The 17,476-nt window shown below is 44.1% G+C and overlaps 1 protein-coding gene across 3 annotated transcripts in view; it reads right to left on the reverse strand.

Moving 5' to 3' along the window:
• Positions 1-17,476, reverse strand: part of LOC105567182 (serine/threonine-protein kinase 25) — a 115,579-nt gene that overhangs the window by 57,732 nt on the left and 40,371 nt on the right. Inside the window, exon 2 of one of the 3 annotated variants that reach the window (XM_012021817.1) lies at positions 8,478-8,774. The exons of the other annotated variants lie outside the window; for them this stretch is intronic. Coding sequence (XP_011877207.1) covers positions 8,478-8,651 — 174 coding nt within the window. The 5' untranslated portion in view covers positions 8,652-8,774. The remainder of the gene's footprint in view (positions 1-8,477; positions 8,775-17,476) is intronic. 3 annotated transcript variants of the gene reach the window in all.

Below are 17,476 nucleotides of genomic sequence, written 5' to 3' on the forward strand. Positions count from 1 at the left end.
ACGCGTTGTTGTAGCAGCGCAAGCTCGCGCGTATCTGCCAGTCGGATGTAATAGAATTTGTTATTTCTGCTTGGACAATTTTATATTGAAATAAAAGGGTGAATAATTCGACACCACTGGCAACAGGAAAACTTCCTTTATTCGCGCAACCTTTCATGGCTTTTGACTCTTATCAAGTGCAATTTAACTAATTCAAACGGCGCATGGTATGTGGTCGAATGCCATCGGGCGCCGCTGTACAAAAGAATGAAAAACGCACGGTTACAGACTTAAGTCCTATATGCAATTTAATGCATCTATTTATTTAATTTAATTTATTTATTTTATAAGCCTTTTTGCATATAGTACATAAGTCTGTAACCCGGTGTTTTTCATTCTTCTGTACAGTGGTGCCCGATGGCACGACCGCATGCCATGCGCCGTTTGAATTAGTTCGATTGCACTTGGTAAGAGCCAAAACGAAACGTTGCCCGAATGAAGGAAGTTTTCCTGTAGCCAGTGGTGTCGAATTATTCGCTTTTTTATTTTAACATTTGCCTGCGGTAGAATATCTTAAATTTGGCTTGAATCCCGTATTGCTTCGACTCAGTCGCTCTTGGTCGCGACAACGAGAAAGCTGCCGGCAACGAAATGTGCGGATAAAATAAAACATACGACGTATTAGTTTTCCCCAACTGTTCCATCTTCGAGGTAATCTCCGGAACCCACACGTTGATACATCGCCGCGCACGGCACGTTTACATATATTCATGACGATATTTTTTACGCCGTCCCGCACGCGATATCCTTCATCGATCATAAATATTCCACGGTGGTCGTAATCCTGGATTTATCTATCTATTCGTTTGTCTAGTTGAGCGTCGCGCCGCGATAAAACGTTTCGGACAACCTCGTTTCGGCGAGGAAAGGCGAAAAACCGAACGGTCTATTTCGCCGGGGAGATTGACGCGTCGAAAATTGCTGCTTAAGTAAAACCTCGAGAGGCGAGTTACCGCGAAAAGTGGAGCCCCGTCAGGAGCGAAATGCATACAATGAATACCGACATTAACGCGCCGAAATGAAAGAGGATAGAAACGTTGAATAAAAACGGTCGTGTAATCCAAACTTCAATATCGTGTCAGTATTATACGCATGGGGGTGTATGAATCAAATGATTTTTGGCAGGAGAGAGCAACGTAAATAGGATTAGCTTGGGAGAAACACAAGAAACTCCTCCCAAGGTACTAATTACGTTATATACCCGGGGATCATTGCACTCCGGTAACCGCGCGGTAATCGGGTGATAGAAATTTGGTGAAAGATCAATGAACGGTGGAAATAATTAAATTTGGAGCCACGCTCGACCCGAGACAATCGGATAATGCAACAATTCAAGAATGAAAATTAGATTCGGAAATTTCGTCCCCTGAAAGTTGTAACATCCCGTGGATCCAAATCCCCGAAACTTTGGTAATCCGGAATTAAATTTCGAAGATAACGGATGAAATTGAAATCCCGATAAAGACCTGAAATTCCAAGTGCTAGATTAATTTCAAGATACGACGATCACGAGAATTTACAATAGCTCGCTCTCCCCGTAGCGCGTAACTTTTTAGATAATGTAACTATACGCGTGTCGTTCTAGGAAATCGCGGAAGCGCGAAATAAGATATTTTTTTTCCCCATGTCGTTGCGCATCCACGAGAGATATTTGAGATGCGTATAGCCCAGCGGCGATTACCCTTAAACTGGCAATCCTCGGTCCAAGATCGCGGCGATACTTTGTCATAAAACCAGCTGCCCCGCACTGTGCTTTCGAAGGTGGGGAAGTTCGAATTTTACGATCAACCCGGGGCAGCGATAGGGGTCCGCGCTGACATCAGGAAGCTCGTAACCGGAAGGTACACCGCGCCGGTAAGGTCATTACATCGTTACCATTAGGCGACCTCTGGTCCCTCCCTCTTGCCGTAGGGCCGGGGCGCAGGGCGGCTTCCTGCTGCCGGTCAACGACGGGAAGTGCACATAGGGTGCATTAATGGGTGGTAACGTAAGTGTTTAACGGTGTTACTGCTCGCGACGCTGAGACCAGCTAATTAACTGATACACCGACTTCCTCGAAATAGAACTTGTGCGTAAAAAGGAAATTTTGTCCGAACTTTATCGGAAATTTTCCCTCCTTCACTCCTGCAAAACACGTTACCTTGTTACGAGATTCTCTCTTGCGAGAGAAAGAAAAAAGTGGAAAGGAGGAAAAATCTAATGAGAAGCCAATTTGAAGATACTGAGCATGATTAAACTTTCCGGCCTGTTTTTCTTTTCTTAATCGAATTACTAAAATATATCAAATACGCGGGAAAAAAGTGGCTGCTGTGGCTAAAAACTTCATGTGGCAACTAAATTTCACTTGTAAAATATGGACAGCTAATATTAAGCTGTGACAGCTAATACTTCGCTACTGTGCCTATTGTATTAGGTGCGACAGCAAAAGCGTTTGCTGTGGTTTACAAATTATATAGTTAATGCAGCAAAATATTTTTAGCAAATCATGATTGGCTACTGTAGCGGAAAAATTTCTTTTTACAGTGTACTATGTCGAAGAAATAAAAATGTAAATTACACAAATTACATTTCATAATGTTACGTTTACTACAGGTCTTAATCCGGCCATGTGCTAACAAGGAACTTGAGGTGCACCGCAAGGTGACAGTTAAGATGCATTCGAGTGGGCTGACGGCAGCGGCGGCAAATTGGCAACGAAATAAAAAAAAAGGAGAAAAACCATGGTGTAACGAGATAAGACTTCTGTTGTGTAATCGGCCAAAAAGAAATCGAGCACGTTGCTCCCCCGAGAGGATTCCCTTTGCTGTGAAAATCCCAAATGAGTTTCCGACGCGTTTGCCAAAAATTTCTGTCGACTGTCGGCTTGCAGCACTCGGTATTTTCCTTCTTTCTCTCTCTTGCTCTTGGAAGTATCCAAAGCTCGACTATAGCCAGACACGTCCGCGCGAGAAGCTTTGTGTTCGGGCGATGATCGATTGTTCGATGTAATATCGAGTGTATGCTATCTGAACGACAAACATATCGGCATGATCCGTTTGCAACGTGCCAATCTCCGGCTGCACATCCCTTCGGTTTTAACAGTTTACCGAATCGCGTGCCGTCACGACGATTCCGCGCGTAGTTTCGCGATGTGCACGGTGTACCCTTTGGTAAAGTTTACATAGAATATGAATCAAACAGGTAACCGATCGCATATTAAGCACGGAAATAATTCTAAAAAATTCTTTTTAATTCTAACACGAGTGTTGTCGCGACGAAAAAAAACGGTAGAGACACGAAAGAACGAAATAAATCGGCGATTTGAATGCTCGACGAAACGAGAATTCACAATTTACACAATCAGAACGTTCGCGAGCTTAATTCCTGAATTCCCGTACATTCGATGTATTACGTGAATACGAACACGTATTTCATCCCTTGTGCACACATGTCAGAGGGCGGCCAGACGTCGACTGGTAATGTGACAATTTAGGAACATTTATACGACATTCATAATACAGCAGTACGGAGAAAAGGATTCTCTCGTGTATTTTATGGATTTGAGAGTTGGCTTGGTACTGTATAATGGAAGAGAGAGAGAGGGAGAGAGAGAGAGGGGGGGAGAGAGGGAGACGACGGAGGAAAGCGCGTCGCGAGATGTTGCGATCGTATCGAAACTTCGGGGTTTATGTCTGTATAAAAGCGACGGAGGAGACCATTATGGCAGTCATAAAATAATTGCCATGACCCGCGGCAGCTTTCTGTTTTATTATCCTACGACAGAGCGCGGTACGGTATCGCGAATTAAACTTGATGTTCTAATCTCGCGTTATTTGGCGCGCGCGACGCGCTACCTTATTCCGGCCTTTACTCTGTATCTAATTACTCCAACGCGTCGTATAAATACGATGAATCTGTAATCGAGTCGAGACAAGCGATGACGGCGGACGAAACTCGACTCGAAACCATTTGCGTTAAGCGCATACAACGGGCGACAGCGTGTAATTAAAACGAAGGTGGAAGATGATGTACCGTGTACGAACTAATTCGCGAACTAATTACGCGAATAGCGAGCGAGCTCGGAGTCATTCTCGAAATTGTCGGCCGGCTGCCGCTGTCTCCCGCCGCCGCTGCTGGTAATCACCTTCCGTCCCGGAAATGACGATCAATGCCGTAATGACGTCGGCGGCGTTTTTCCCATCGGCGTAACGGCGCGGTAGCTATTTGCAAAAGCGGCATGGCCGGCCAATTTGTCCGGCATTAATGATGGCGTGCGACGGCGCGTTAAGCGAACACCGTTTATAATCGCGCTGATTACAGCCGGGTCCATTGATTGTCCAAGCATAACCTTGGCAACGCGGGCGAGATGCGGTCGTCCGGTTTTCCCCCTCTGGGGTAACGGCATCCCTCCGGTAAGCATCGGCGAGAGGGTGAATTTTCGGGCCGATGGATTCGCCTCGCTTCGCCGACACGTTAATGGAACGCATCAGCGTTTTACAAACACGCCCCGACTATTCCCCGACGCCGGCGTTCGACACAAAATCGTTCGTACAAGCGCGGAAGAAAATGAATAATTTTCCATAATAATTCGAACGTGTTCAATTCGACGAAAAAGAAGTTGCGCGTGTAAAAAATTGATGGCGCACGTATAGTCGCAGAGATTCAGTTTGAAACTCTGAATATTTATTACGAAGGAAATATTGATATCCGGTGACTATTCATACGTCCGCCTGGGCTGGAAATAATAGTTTATTGATCTCTCGTAATAGGGTCGTCACGCTGAAAAGCGCTTTTCTTTCTTTGAATCTTAACCGATTGGCTTTTACTGTTACGCAATCGATCTTCCTCTCTACCCTTTCCTCTAGGATTGAAAGCTACGTTTTTAATCATAAGTGACATTTTTTTCTCTTAGCTATCCTTTGTCGGTCCGCTAAGCCTCGTTAGGCTGTGGAATTCTCCGGTAGACAATTTTCGGGTAATATTACTTCAATTTACTAAAATTCCCCCTTTGCACAAGAAAGTACAAGAGAAAAATCTAAGAGACTACCGCTTTCAAGCTCTATCTGCGTGGTAGAATATCTCATCAAGTTATAAATCATATTTTTCAAGCCTAGAACCGTCAAGCTTCCGATTTTCCACGTACATCAGGCATTTCGCGTACCGTTTGATATAATGTGTTATATACGTGGGGTCTAGCCGCACGTCCGAGAAGATCGAAGCCCTTTGCGAAGTTATTTCAAGCCGACGAGGGCCAGAGAAGTCGCACAAAGAGGAGTTTCGCCGTGCTTCGAAATCGAATTACGCGGCAGTTGAGAAACGACGCAAAGACTGAAGGGCGAAAGATGGGTAGGAAGATACAACGAAACAACAAGGGAGTCGGCCGACGGGGGATGGAGAGGCCTCTCTCTCTCTTCGGGTAAAAACGAGTTATACTACACTTCACCTTGATATATTTAACTGCCTTTGTCTTTTATCATATAGCGGCGCTTTCATCCCTCGAACGCGTTTAAGGGACGATGGAACGTGAAAAAAAATTTTTTTTTTGGGCAAAGCTTATTTAGCTACTTACACTCTATCTTCCAAAGGGAGAGAGCAAATAAACTGAGCGAAACCAAGTTACAACCGCATCGCGATAATAATGGCAGCAATAACAAATCTAAGTTATTTTAGCTTCTACGAGATTGTACACTGATAGAAAAATATGTAGTATTTGAAACCATAATTGCACAGTAAAATAATTATAGCCGGGAATACCATTTTTATAGTAATTATTACTATAATATTAGTAATAGCAACCATGTGGACACAGTGGTGCCAGCTATTTAAAAAAATTACTATAAAATAGAAGCTTTTCACTATTATTCTGTCAAAATGCATGGACCAATATTGCGTCTATGAGAACTATAATACACTGTTAGGTCCAACCATAACTTACGCAGTTGGAACACTGAAAAAAATTTCTGGTTGAATATGGACGAATCAGATAATTCCTTTAGGATTTACCAGAATTTCTTTAGGATTTACCAGAATTCCTGTAATCCTACAGAAATTCTGGTAAATCCTAACCAGAATTCCTTTAGGATTTACCAGAATTTCTGTAGGATTACAGGAATTCTGGTAAATCCTAAAGGAATTCTGGTAAATCCTAAAGGAATTATCTGATTCGTCCATATTCAACCAGAAATTTTTTTCAGTGAAGAATTATAAAAATGTGGTTGGCGCCTAAAATGACTATAAATTATAATGAGATTGTGGTAACTGCCACCAGTTGTTTTTTCTGTCACTGTAGTAACACGATTAAGTCAACTATCTGTTTTCGCGAAAAGTTCTTATCGATATTTCACTGATATTTTATCGCAAGTCTAATAAAATTTGTTTCAAACTCTCACGACGGTATGTCGTGTCACATGCTCAAAAACGAGCTCTCCCGCGAAGGAAATAAACTCTTTGGGAAACCCAGACAACGTTTCGTCGACCGACCGTTTCCAGATACAAGGAATGACGGACGGGAAGACGGAGAGCTACGACAGGTCGTAAGGGCGATCAACAGTTTAATCTAGTTGTTAATTTATAGCGAATCCTTTAACATGTCCGCTATCAGGATCGAATAGCACAAAGGACTTAATCTCGCTACTTCATTTGCATACAACCCTCTCGGAGTTCTGACTTGAGGAAGGGTGGACCGACAGATGCAATTAACTCATTCCGTAGTCCTCTACCCCTGTCTACTAAAAAAATTAACTGTCCGCTGAACGGCAAACAGGATGCAAATCGCGCCGCAGAATAATAAACCTCGACCGTAATTCGAAAATAAAATGGTGGAAGCCGGGAATGAGCAGGTATATTGAGTGAAGAGCGCATATCGCTGGATCTTTATCATTTCATTATGAAAATTGTGTCATCATAATGCGATAAGGCGGAATGATTTCAATTTCCACCGAATCCTAATTAACACGATAAAAAAAAACCAGAATTTGCAACTGGCAGGAAACAATTTCGTAGTGTAAATAATTTTTCGTTGGACGGAAGATTCAATCGGTACTGTGTAAGAATATAAATACCGAAAATCAATAGCAGCACTCAAAAAATAGATTTCGCGTAACAGGACGAATTCTATCTCCCGTTGGAGCTCACCACGCTTTACCGCTTGTATAAAACAAATTCTGTCACATCGCGTTACATCGTACCGACTCCCGCGACCGTATTTCGAAATGCTGCGATACCAACCGCTCGCTGAATTCTCGATTTCCAATCTTTCAGTCGAGTGTACCCTGGGAAATTGAAACTGAAATACCTTGCGCCACTTTAACGAACCGCATGAAATAGAAGATTCGCGGTGAGATTCTAAAATATTAAACCGATGTAATCCTCCGTGTGCTACGTCAGGTAATACCGTGTGCGGTGGCATTTATACTTAACCGCAGCGCCGCGTTTACAATCGAGTTTAAATTCTCAGTTTCCAATTTATCACTGGCGAGTCTTCCGGGGCAACCGTAGTATAACTAGTAAGTCCACTCCGTCATTTGTTTGATTTTGCATCGATCCCTTTCTGCGCATCCGCCATTATTTTGGTCGGGCCAATGAGAGAAAATCTGTATGTGCGGTACTAGTCATACTATGATTCTACGAAGCATCTTCTATGAATGAAAAACCGACGAGTAAGAAAAGGAACGATTTGTGCCGTGGCATAAGGAAGATTTTTCACGGGTGGCCATTTTTGACGAAATCAGAAAAATGAATGTCTCGCAGATGAGCCGAGGGCAAACGGAGTGAAAGAACGACAAAAGGAAAGAAGGGACGGGATAAAAACTAAATTCGCGACCACTGCCGCGTTCCGTAAAGACGTCCGCGATGTCAGCGAAATCGTCGCGTTTCTTCGGGATCGTTCCTGCAACGCGAAAGATAAGATTCACCCTTTGCGCCGTAAACGTGATTTCCCTCCGAGCGGAAAAATTTTCTTTTCTCCGCGTCCTCTCGCCCGACCGAAAGGAGCATCTCGCCGAGCCTTTTCGCTCGGCTGATAAAAATCCTTCTAAATCTTGCCGAAGCCTTGCGAAAGCCCACGGGACGATTCTCTCTGAGAAATACGGTCCCGTTGGGAGACGAGAAATTTGCATCTAACGACGCTGCGACAGCGCGCAAATAATCTCCCGTAGAAACGCGCCGTCATAAACAAGTACCTGATGGAATTGAAAAGCGGGCCTACTTGTTTGCCATAAACGGATGCGTTGTCAAACGGTGAGACTCGCATTCTTATTTCGTGAAATTCAAATAACTTCCAACTTTCTCGTTGAAAATTACTGCCGGTGAATCTGAATTATTTAACTTAATTTAATTGATACAACGAAACTCTCTCTGTCTCTCTCTTTGTAATAACTGCGAGATATTATTTTAATGAGAGGGCCAAAGGAAGGGACGTCTCGGATATGAAATTTCGACGAAAGCACAATTCCACTTACCGCCCTCGTGCTGAACGCCTGGTTCACGTTGTTGACGTTGTTATTGATGTGATTGTTGTTGTTGAGGTGATTGCTGGTGGAGTTGGTAGTGGAGTTGTTGTTGCTTGCGTGATGATTCGAGTGGTTCCCATTGTTGTGCTTGTTATGCTTGTGCAGCACCATAGCGGCGAACATGTCGAATGTCTACCGCGCACCGTAAGCACGCGGAACGAGCGAGATGGTCTTTCGAAAATGCGCCGATCTCACTACTCCTCGTTTCGCCGCATGACTCGAGTCCGTCCGCTTCGATTGACCGAGCTAAAATACCGCGTGTCTGATTCGTCGCGACAGTCAACGACAAATGTGAGAAAATCGTGCGCCTGGTGGATGGAGAGACCTTCAAACTTTTTATAACTCTTGGAGAATACTTTCTTTAAATTTATAAATATCCCTCGAAAGGAAGTTTTCTACTTCGATTGGTCCTTTTTACTTGTCTTACAAGATACTTCTCTTGACGAATTCGTTGTGTCTTTTCGGTTTACTGAGGATTAATAAAGTTACAAGGCAAGAGCCTTTCTCCAAGATGCGTGTAGAAATTGCAATAGTCGCCGCGTAGCGAACTGTGCTTCGACTTCAACGCTGAACGAAAAAACTTCCCTCTCGGCTGTCGCCTGACTCGAACGTCGTCTGCACAAACCCAACGGACGATTTACTGCTTCACGAAGAGAGTCTAATTTCATCCCGGCGCCTGCGAACGGAACAACTCGGTACACCGCGAGGATATCGCGCGGCTTGCGAATTCCGTAGGAAACCGCGTGCCGCCGTAACCGAAGCGCAATCGAATGAACGAAAAAGCTTCTTCTGGACTTTCACCCGTTAATATCGTTGAGCGAACCCACCGCGTAATGGAAGACAACAGCAAAACCGCAGATGTAGCAGACGGTATCGTCTGATTGTTTATGACGCCGCGAACGAGACGATGAAGGATCCCCCGCTAATATCAACGGAATATTTGTCTTTGTGTGCACTACTCTCCTTCACTTTCCCGATGTACCTACTCTCTAAAAGTCAATCGGTGCGTTATCACTGAAAACAGTTATAAGTACAGCACTGAATTATTCATAACTGTGAATCGGTGAATATTCGCGGTTTTCAGTGATAATCCGCCGCTTGACTTTTAGAGAGTACATTTATGCGCAACAAACTTGTCACGCACAACGACTTACGAACTTTCCGCACCGCACGCGTTCGTCTGTTCGAAAAGACTGCCAACTACTCGTGAGATATATCCAGGAGTACGAATGTAATACGTGCAAATCATGAGCCAACAGGAATTTTTGCGGTAATAATAGTCAATTAGTAATTGGCGTGAAACGATTATTTATCCTCGTTTGTGGCCTTCGATGACTGGTACACCGTAACGATAATGTGGCGGCTTGAGTGTCGCTTTTTACATCATCGGAATTGATACAGTGAGTCATCGATCGTAGTTAAAATCGCGTCGGGCGCAATAGATCTCTCTTACGCAATCTAATGTGGTTTCGCAAAATGTGTCTTACAAACTTTTTCATTAAATATGAAAAAAAAAATTATGATAATAACCGAGTTATTTGTCGATCGAGTCGAATCGGGATTAGAAATATCTGTTACACCTAGGGTCAACCGTGTTTTAAAGGCGCGTTCGAAATGCGAGAACCATCCTCGCAAATAAGAGAAACACTGTGCGCGAGGAACGCACCGGCTGCCGGCACCTATCGATTTGTTATAAATAGTCAGGTGCAGCGAACTGCGGCTATTCATCTTCTCTCCCCCCCTCTCTCTCTCTCTTTCTCTCTGTTGATTCCTCCCCCCCGCCGCCGCCTTTATAACATAGTAGCCATCTCTCTTTCTCTTTGGTTTGTGGAACGTGTAACGTCGATCCGATCTCCGCAAACTACGATTTTCACTGTAAACATCGTTTACCACACGTTGCATACGGAGAGACGTAACCTTCCATTACGTCGATCTAAGAGACCGCCGATAAATCGTTTCAGTCCCTCCCCCCTCTCTCTCTCTCGCTCTCTCTCTCTAACCTCCGATCTAATGTATAAGGTTGGTTTCTTCAACTTGCTAGTATAATAATAAAATTCCAAATTTCATTCGACCAGAGCTGGCAACATTTGTTAATTAACCGCCGATGAATCGTTTCAATCCCTCCCCCCTCTCTCTCTCGTTCTCTCTATCTTTCGATCTAATGTATAAGGTTAGTTTCTTCAAGTTGCCAGTATAATAATAAAATTCCAAATATCACTCGACCACAGCTGGCAACATTTGTTAATTAACCGGCCAATGCGGAAAATTTATTGCGAAAAATATTACCTCAGCCAGGGTTTGAACCTGGACCTCCCTTGCTCCCCTAGGCGTCTCACCAATTCGACCACCGAGGCATGTGGTAATATTTGTCGCAACAACAGTACAAAGATGACATCCCCGCGTCTGTTTTTCGACTTTAAATCTCTAATGTATAAGATCCATCACTTATATTACTGTACGACTTTGTTACGACCGCATTTGCTGCGGTTGTATGTGTATAATTGTGTGTGTATAACTCTCGGACATTTAAAATATTTCAGAGGCAGAGGCACGTTACATAAGAGTATTACGTTTAAAATTTTGTTTCCGACATAATTTGCTCAATTATCTAAAATATGTCAATGTGTCCATCATCATGTTGTAATAAAGAAATACACGACGTCAAAAGCTGTTTTATATTTACGTTTCAACATATCCCTTTCCGTTTGCTCCCACACAAAGCTGTAATTCCTGACAAATAAATGCCGAGGGGGGGGGGGACACGTTAAGATACTGGGCATAGTAACAATGTATTCAAGCGAAGTGGGCGACGCGTTGGTCGTCGATCTATCTGGATGAGGCTGTCAATACGAATATTTATCTGCCGAGCTAATGACGCAAGCGGTATAACGCAGGCGATTGTAACGTCCTACGAGAAGGCGATGCAACGAAATGTCCTCCCCGGGAGACTCGTTGGCTCGTGTACCGTACGTATTTACTGTTAATTGGAATAGTTATTCGAACTCGGCCCGAGCTGATTGGCCGACGCAGGATTGGCCGGATGTCTCGCGGCAGGTGGGGCCCCTCGGTCTAACGCACAACGTAACGCGGTTAGCGCCACGGCGATAATTGCGACCAGAACATCGCCTTGTAATCAAATTGGGTCGCGCGTCGAATCCCGGTCGCCTCTTGCGCTGCAATCACCGCGATATTCGCTCCGCGCTCTTCGTTAAGATCATCGACGCTCGCGACTCCTCGTCGCGACAGCCACGGTGCTTTTTTCAAGTCGAGACATAAATTCTTTACCCGGGAAACCGATCTCTGGCGGTTAGTCGAACGTATGCGACCGCTGTACGATTCTGAAAATCCTGTTACATAATCGGCGCTCCGGTGTCACCATTTTCATTCACCGCGTTTCCATCGCCTGGAAACGGCCGATCGATTCACTCTCGAGCCACCGTTAAGCAGCAAGCGTGGATATTAATATAATCACAAAGTAAATTGTATAAAATCTCGATAATTAAAACACTTATCCAACTTAACACGCGACAGCCCTCCGCCGGAGACGGCGAAAGAATTCAAGTTAGATAATATCGTTAACCGATTTCAAATTGTGGAGAAAAACGAGTCGACTGTCATTTAAGAGAGGAGATTGTCGGCCTGATCACTTAAATAAAAGGGAAGAGAAAAAAACGGAGATTATTGGCCGCGATCGAGTGCGTTTTCGTTCGTGCATCAACGGGATTCAATCGCGGTAACTTTTCCAATTAACCGAACTGAAATCTGTTTTCAGAAAAAGGGGATCAATTAAATTTATCGATACGCATCGCGGCGCAATCGTCCATGGCAAATGGAACGGGGGAAATCAAATATATATATATATTTTTTTCCCCCGGTCCTTCGTCGATATCTTCTCGACTATGGCCGGTATTCATAGTCAGATCTCATATTCAAGACTGTCTTAAGATCATCTTTAGATTAGAGCCTTCGATTGGATACGTGTTTTAAGATTCACGTGTACACGTATAAGTCGTGTATTTGACACGTGCATTCGAATATTCGTGTATGTGACACGTGTACTCGAATATCCGTGTATGTGCGATACGTGTAAACGTGTGCAAATATTTATCAAAATTTTTAGGAAAGATCTCTATTTCTGCATATGTTGCTCGACACATGTATACGCGTAATTCCAGCATTCAAAGTTCTATCCAGATTTTGCCACATAATTCTCTAAATATTTCCCTATTGGGGTATACACGTTTACATGTGTCGCCCACACGGATATTCACGTTCACGTGTTCACGGATTCACGTAAATGGAGATTCTTTAAATTCGTGTACACGGGTTAAAACACGGACAAGTTAAATACACGGATTACACGTGTAGTCTAGTACACGTGTACTAGGGAGCTCTACTTTAGATACTCCGTAGCCAATGAAATGTTCCATACAGCGTCTTTAGATCAATTCAAGACGTTCTTGAATGTAAGATCTGACTGTGAATAGTGGACTATGTATTTGCAAAATGTTGATTGTTAACCCTTTGAAGCGTGGTGGTAACTCATGTTACCTCCTTTACTTTTTGGCCATTTAATTTCTAGTTAACGCATTTAGGTTTTTGCATTTTGCGGGTATCTTAGCAATAAAAGAACATAAAAAAAGTTGAGCAGTCTTGAGTATTCATTATAAAAGTTTTACAAATAAACGAATATGAAAAAATAGCATTTTTTTCGGAAAAATTCATTATTGACCAAGTTTTTTAAGATTATTTCTTGAAAACTTTGTACAAAGGGGTTTTCGGGGTCGCTCATTGCGAATCTGATGTCAGATATTCACAATTCAAAATGGCCGACCCAAAATGCGTGAATTTTTTAAGTTTTAAAGTTTTTCAGCATTTTCGTTTGATTATGGTATTTAGGGACTCATCACGTCCGCGTCGTTAGCTCTGGGTGGTACCAAGAATGAGTAAATTCTAAGAAATGACGAAATTTCACTTTTGCATCCGCCATTTCGCGCGCGCTATTTTTTATATTTTATAAGAATTTTCAACTGGAATTTAGATTCCATGGGTCCCAATTATATCTAAATAATGTTTCGTAGCATAGTTGAATTGCAGTTGAATGACGTTATTCTTTTAAGTTTTGACTTCCGCCATTTTGAATTATGAAAATCTGACAACGGATTCGTAATCAGCGACCCCAAAAACCTTTGTAGACAAAGTTTCGCAAAAAATGGTCCGATAGAAAAACGCATGCTTCAAAGGGTTAAGGTTCTAGACCGGAACGTCTATTTTCATTCTAAGAAATACTGCATAGAAAACTCACATCGCAATACAGAAACGAGATAATTTTGCGTGATTGTAGATTTCGACGCGGAAAGAGCTGGTCGGTTTATTCACTTTGGGAAACGTCGTTTCCCAGGATTTTCCATTAACTGCATTGCCCTCGAGCGAGCGGCGCAAGTCCTTATTCGCGACGATGGGATGTCGACGAAAGATTTGGGCGAAGGTCGGTTCCAGTTCGTAAAGCCGAGCGTATAAAGTTTCCGCCGCTCGTTGTTTTGCAGAATGAAATCGGGCGAGTTTCTTGTCGCGCACCGACAAGGACAACGGGGCAGGGACGACGAGTTCAGACAAATATTTCGACAAGAAGCGCTCCCTTCGGCATTACGCTACTCCGCTTTTCGCGTTTGCATGACTTTCAATTCCGCGGGATTTCCGTCTCGCTCAATTCGCATCTCGTTGCCGAAACGCTATAATTTCAGCGAGCACGACTCCGTTCAAGGATTCAGGATTTAGTAAATAGCGAATTGTTAAACAAAATTGAATCAAATCGTGAAAAGTCGCGTATACATAAGCGAGAGGGCGGATTGTGGACGCTAACAATCTGTTTCTCGCTCGCGAATACCCGCGCAAGAAATTCAGAGTCGCGTTCTCCTCGAGGAACGTTCCGTCTGGAAGAGTTGGGGGGCTCAAGCGATATTTCGCTTCACATGCAACGAACGACGAGAACTCGCGTTTGATTTACGATACATTGGACAAGAAGATATTACAGTGGTGTATCATACGAAGGTATTGAAAACTCGCCGCAGAGACGATTTACGATCGCGTCGAGCAAGAAAAGATGAAGCCGTCGTATCGAAACATCACGGACCTAACGACTCCTTTCCTTCTTCACGCACAGGAAATTCCAATCAGTCATGTTATAGATTATAGCCCACTCCTCGCTATCGGAGATCTCAATGCATCAATGTCATTAATCCGCTCCTTATTAATTAACCATAATTACGCGACGGCGAGGCGGACTAACTGGATACCTCGCGGTAATGATCGTCGAAACGGAGATGATTCCGCTCGACTCTGTCCATCCTCGTCGCGTCCGCCGCGCAGAAATGAAACGGTTACGGTCGTTTGACGTGTCCCTAGCTGTACAATCTTCCAACTGCGCTCGCAGGTTTCTAACTGTTCATAGATTGCTCGTTAGGCAGATGTTTCCCCGACACTTCGGGGCGGCGAAGCGGCGACTGTTTAATCTCGCGGACGCGCTAAATTTTCAATCGGACGAAAAAAATTAAAACGGCGCGGTTCTGGCCGCCGTATATTTCCGACCCGGCCAGAATTCGTGTGCGCTACCTGTTCTCTCGCGGAACGCGCGTCCAGTGTTACACGACTGCTGCTTATATAATGCAACGTGCGCGCGTGTGGGTATACATATGACGCAACGATGCATGCGCGTCCCCGGGGAGGGCCAATATGGACGGTGGAATATATAGTCGCGCCTACACGGCGCACGCTATGTCCACCTTTATCGAACTTTCGCGGCGCGTGGAAAAAAAAGCGCTTAGCCTGAGCGACGGCGACCGGAACAAAGCGCGACGATAGCCGCCGGCGTTACGGGAATTGCTGATTTTACTGCCGTTCTTTCCTCTTTTTTTTTTTTAAATACCGCGACGACCGTCTACTCGCGACGAGACTGCCCGACGTCGGAAGTGCCCAGCAAACGGTGCGTGAAGTGAGAAGATTAGTCCGCACTAATATCTGCGATAAAAAAAAATTGAATGCGGTCGCTGATGCAATTAGCAATTGCACTCGGCGGAGATGCGGGCGAAAATTCTCCATTTTCGGGCACACTAATTAGGCGTACTAATTTGGGATGTCCTCATCAGCGATCACTGTGCATCGTATCAGGACTAATATTTGAATACAGCCAGAATTCGCTACTAATTGCTTGCCGCTTCGCCCATGTTGCTGTTCGAGCAAGGGGAAAAGAGAGAGAAAAAGAGAGAGAGAGAGAGTACGGTGTTTATATTACGTCATTAAGCTCGGTTTAAAAAAATATATCGCGCAAACAGTTGGAAACAGCTGCTGCATTAACTTCTACGTACGAAGGGGCTCGGCCCTGAAAGAGCCCATTGCGACGACAGAGTGATATCGTGTTCTCTCGCTCGAAAAAGTAATTTTACCGCTCAGACACGTCCGACAGACATATCCGCGAACGGTATCCTGACAGCCGTCGCGCGGCTCCGAGAGCGCATTGTCTGACGCATTCGCGACTGTCTGTCGACCGCCGATAGGATTCATGGAAAACTGGCCCATAGAAATCCGCGGTGGCGGTGTCAGACTCTCAGGGTATCATCGAAAGAGAGAGAGAGGCACGTGCACGCGCGCGCGCGCGTACACGTCGGGGCGGAGCACATTGTTTGCAACAGACAGATTCATTTAAACTTGTCGTTCGCCGCGGGATACCCGCCGAGCTCTCGGTTCTCCATTAAATGGCACTCAGACGCGAGCTTTTGCACCTGTACATACGTTTCCGGTCGCGTCGAAATTCATAACGCGCCCGATATTTTTGGAGTCCCGCCAGCGATCGGTATCGCGCGAGACACGCTGCATCCACAGAAAAAAATTTCCGGATCCAATGCTATTACACTTCGATGTATCGTAAACTAGGATCGATATGGTGCCAATCGTATTTAATATAGAGAAGGATTTCAATTATCTTGAATAAAAAATGCTCAAATCTAGAACAAAATGATAGCGTGTATCGCCTTTTGTCGAATATCGCGGTGCCAACTTCGTGCGTTGTAAGATGGAGGGAAAATTTCTTCTAAACGCAGTATAGTATATAATTTACTCTTGCCTGAATATAGTAAGTCGATCTTTGTTAATTCGATAGAGGAGAATAAGAATTATTGATTTTATTTCGATGTTGCCTTAGTTTTATACTAAGTGAGGTTGTGAGAAATATAAATGCGTCAAGAATATTTTCTGTCTCGGTAACAGAAATCCTTTCTGAGGGTGTGCGGATATTTATGATCGGGGGTAAAATTTTACCGATTATTCGCTGAATGAAATATCAGCGTGAATTAACAGCGCGTTATGTAGGAAACGCCGCTGCATTAATTCGTACCCCGGCATTTACCAAGGGACAGTCCGTAGAACTCGCGTTAAACTAATCGGCGATGTTTCATTCGACGCGCGTATCGTTTAATTCCGCGTGCGTTTCGTCATCGCCGACTCATAAAAGTCACTGCCGGCGCGCATTAATGAACTGAAAATTTATCAGTGAAAACGATTCGCAATAATGATGGTTAAGGCGATGAATGTTACGCATTCGGTAACGGGCTAGACTTTTAATAAAACGTTTCGGACAGCGGTTGCACGCAGCCAAGAGTCATCTACATTAATTCCGTTAATGTCGTTTGCGGACAATTAAATTCGGCGTTCGGGCGCGATCAGTGCTCATTAATCTACGCGCCAAGCGCAGATTGCGATGCGTCGTCGAGCGCGAAACGTATTTTGATAAAATGATTGTATATAATTGAACGAATTGCATCGCGCGCGACCTCGCGTACTGCAGCTCGCGATTGTGTGTTACATGCGAGAGTAAATGACAATGAACGTGATATTTCGAGAATCCTCTCACGATGTTGCGGAATCCCCATCGAGAGGTTGCATACGAACGACAT

The sequence above is a fragment of the Vollenhovia emeryi genome, unplaced genomic scaffold, assembly GCF_000949405.1.
Source record: "Vollenhovia emeryi isolate VEMERY1.0 unplaced genomic scaffold, V.emery_V1.0 DF939140.1, whole genome shotgun sequence".
Taxonomy (NCBI): domain Eukaryota; kingdom Metazoa; phylum Arthropoda; class Insecta; order Hymenoptera; family Formicidae; genus Vollenhovia; species Vollenhovia emeryi.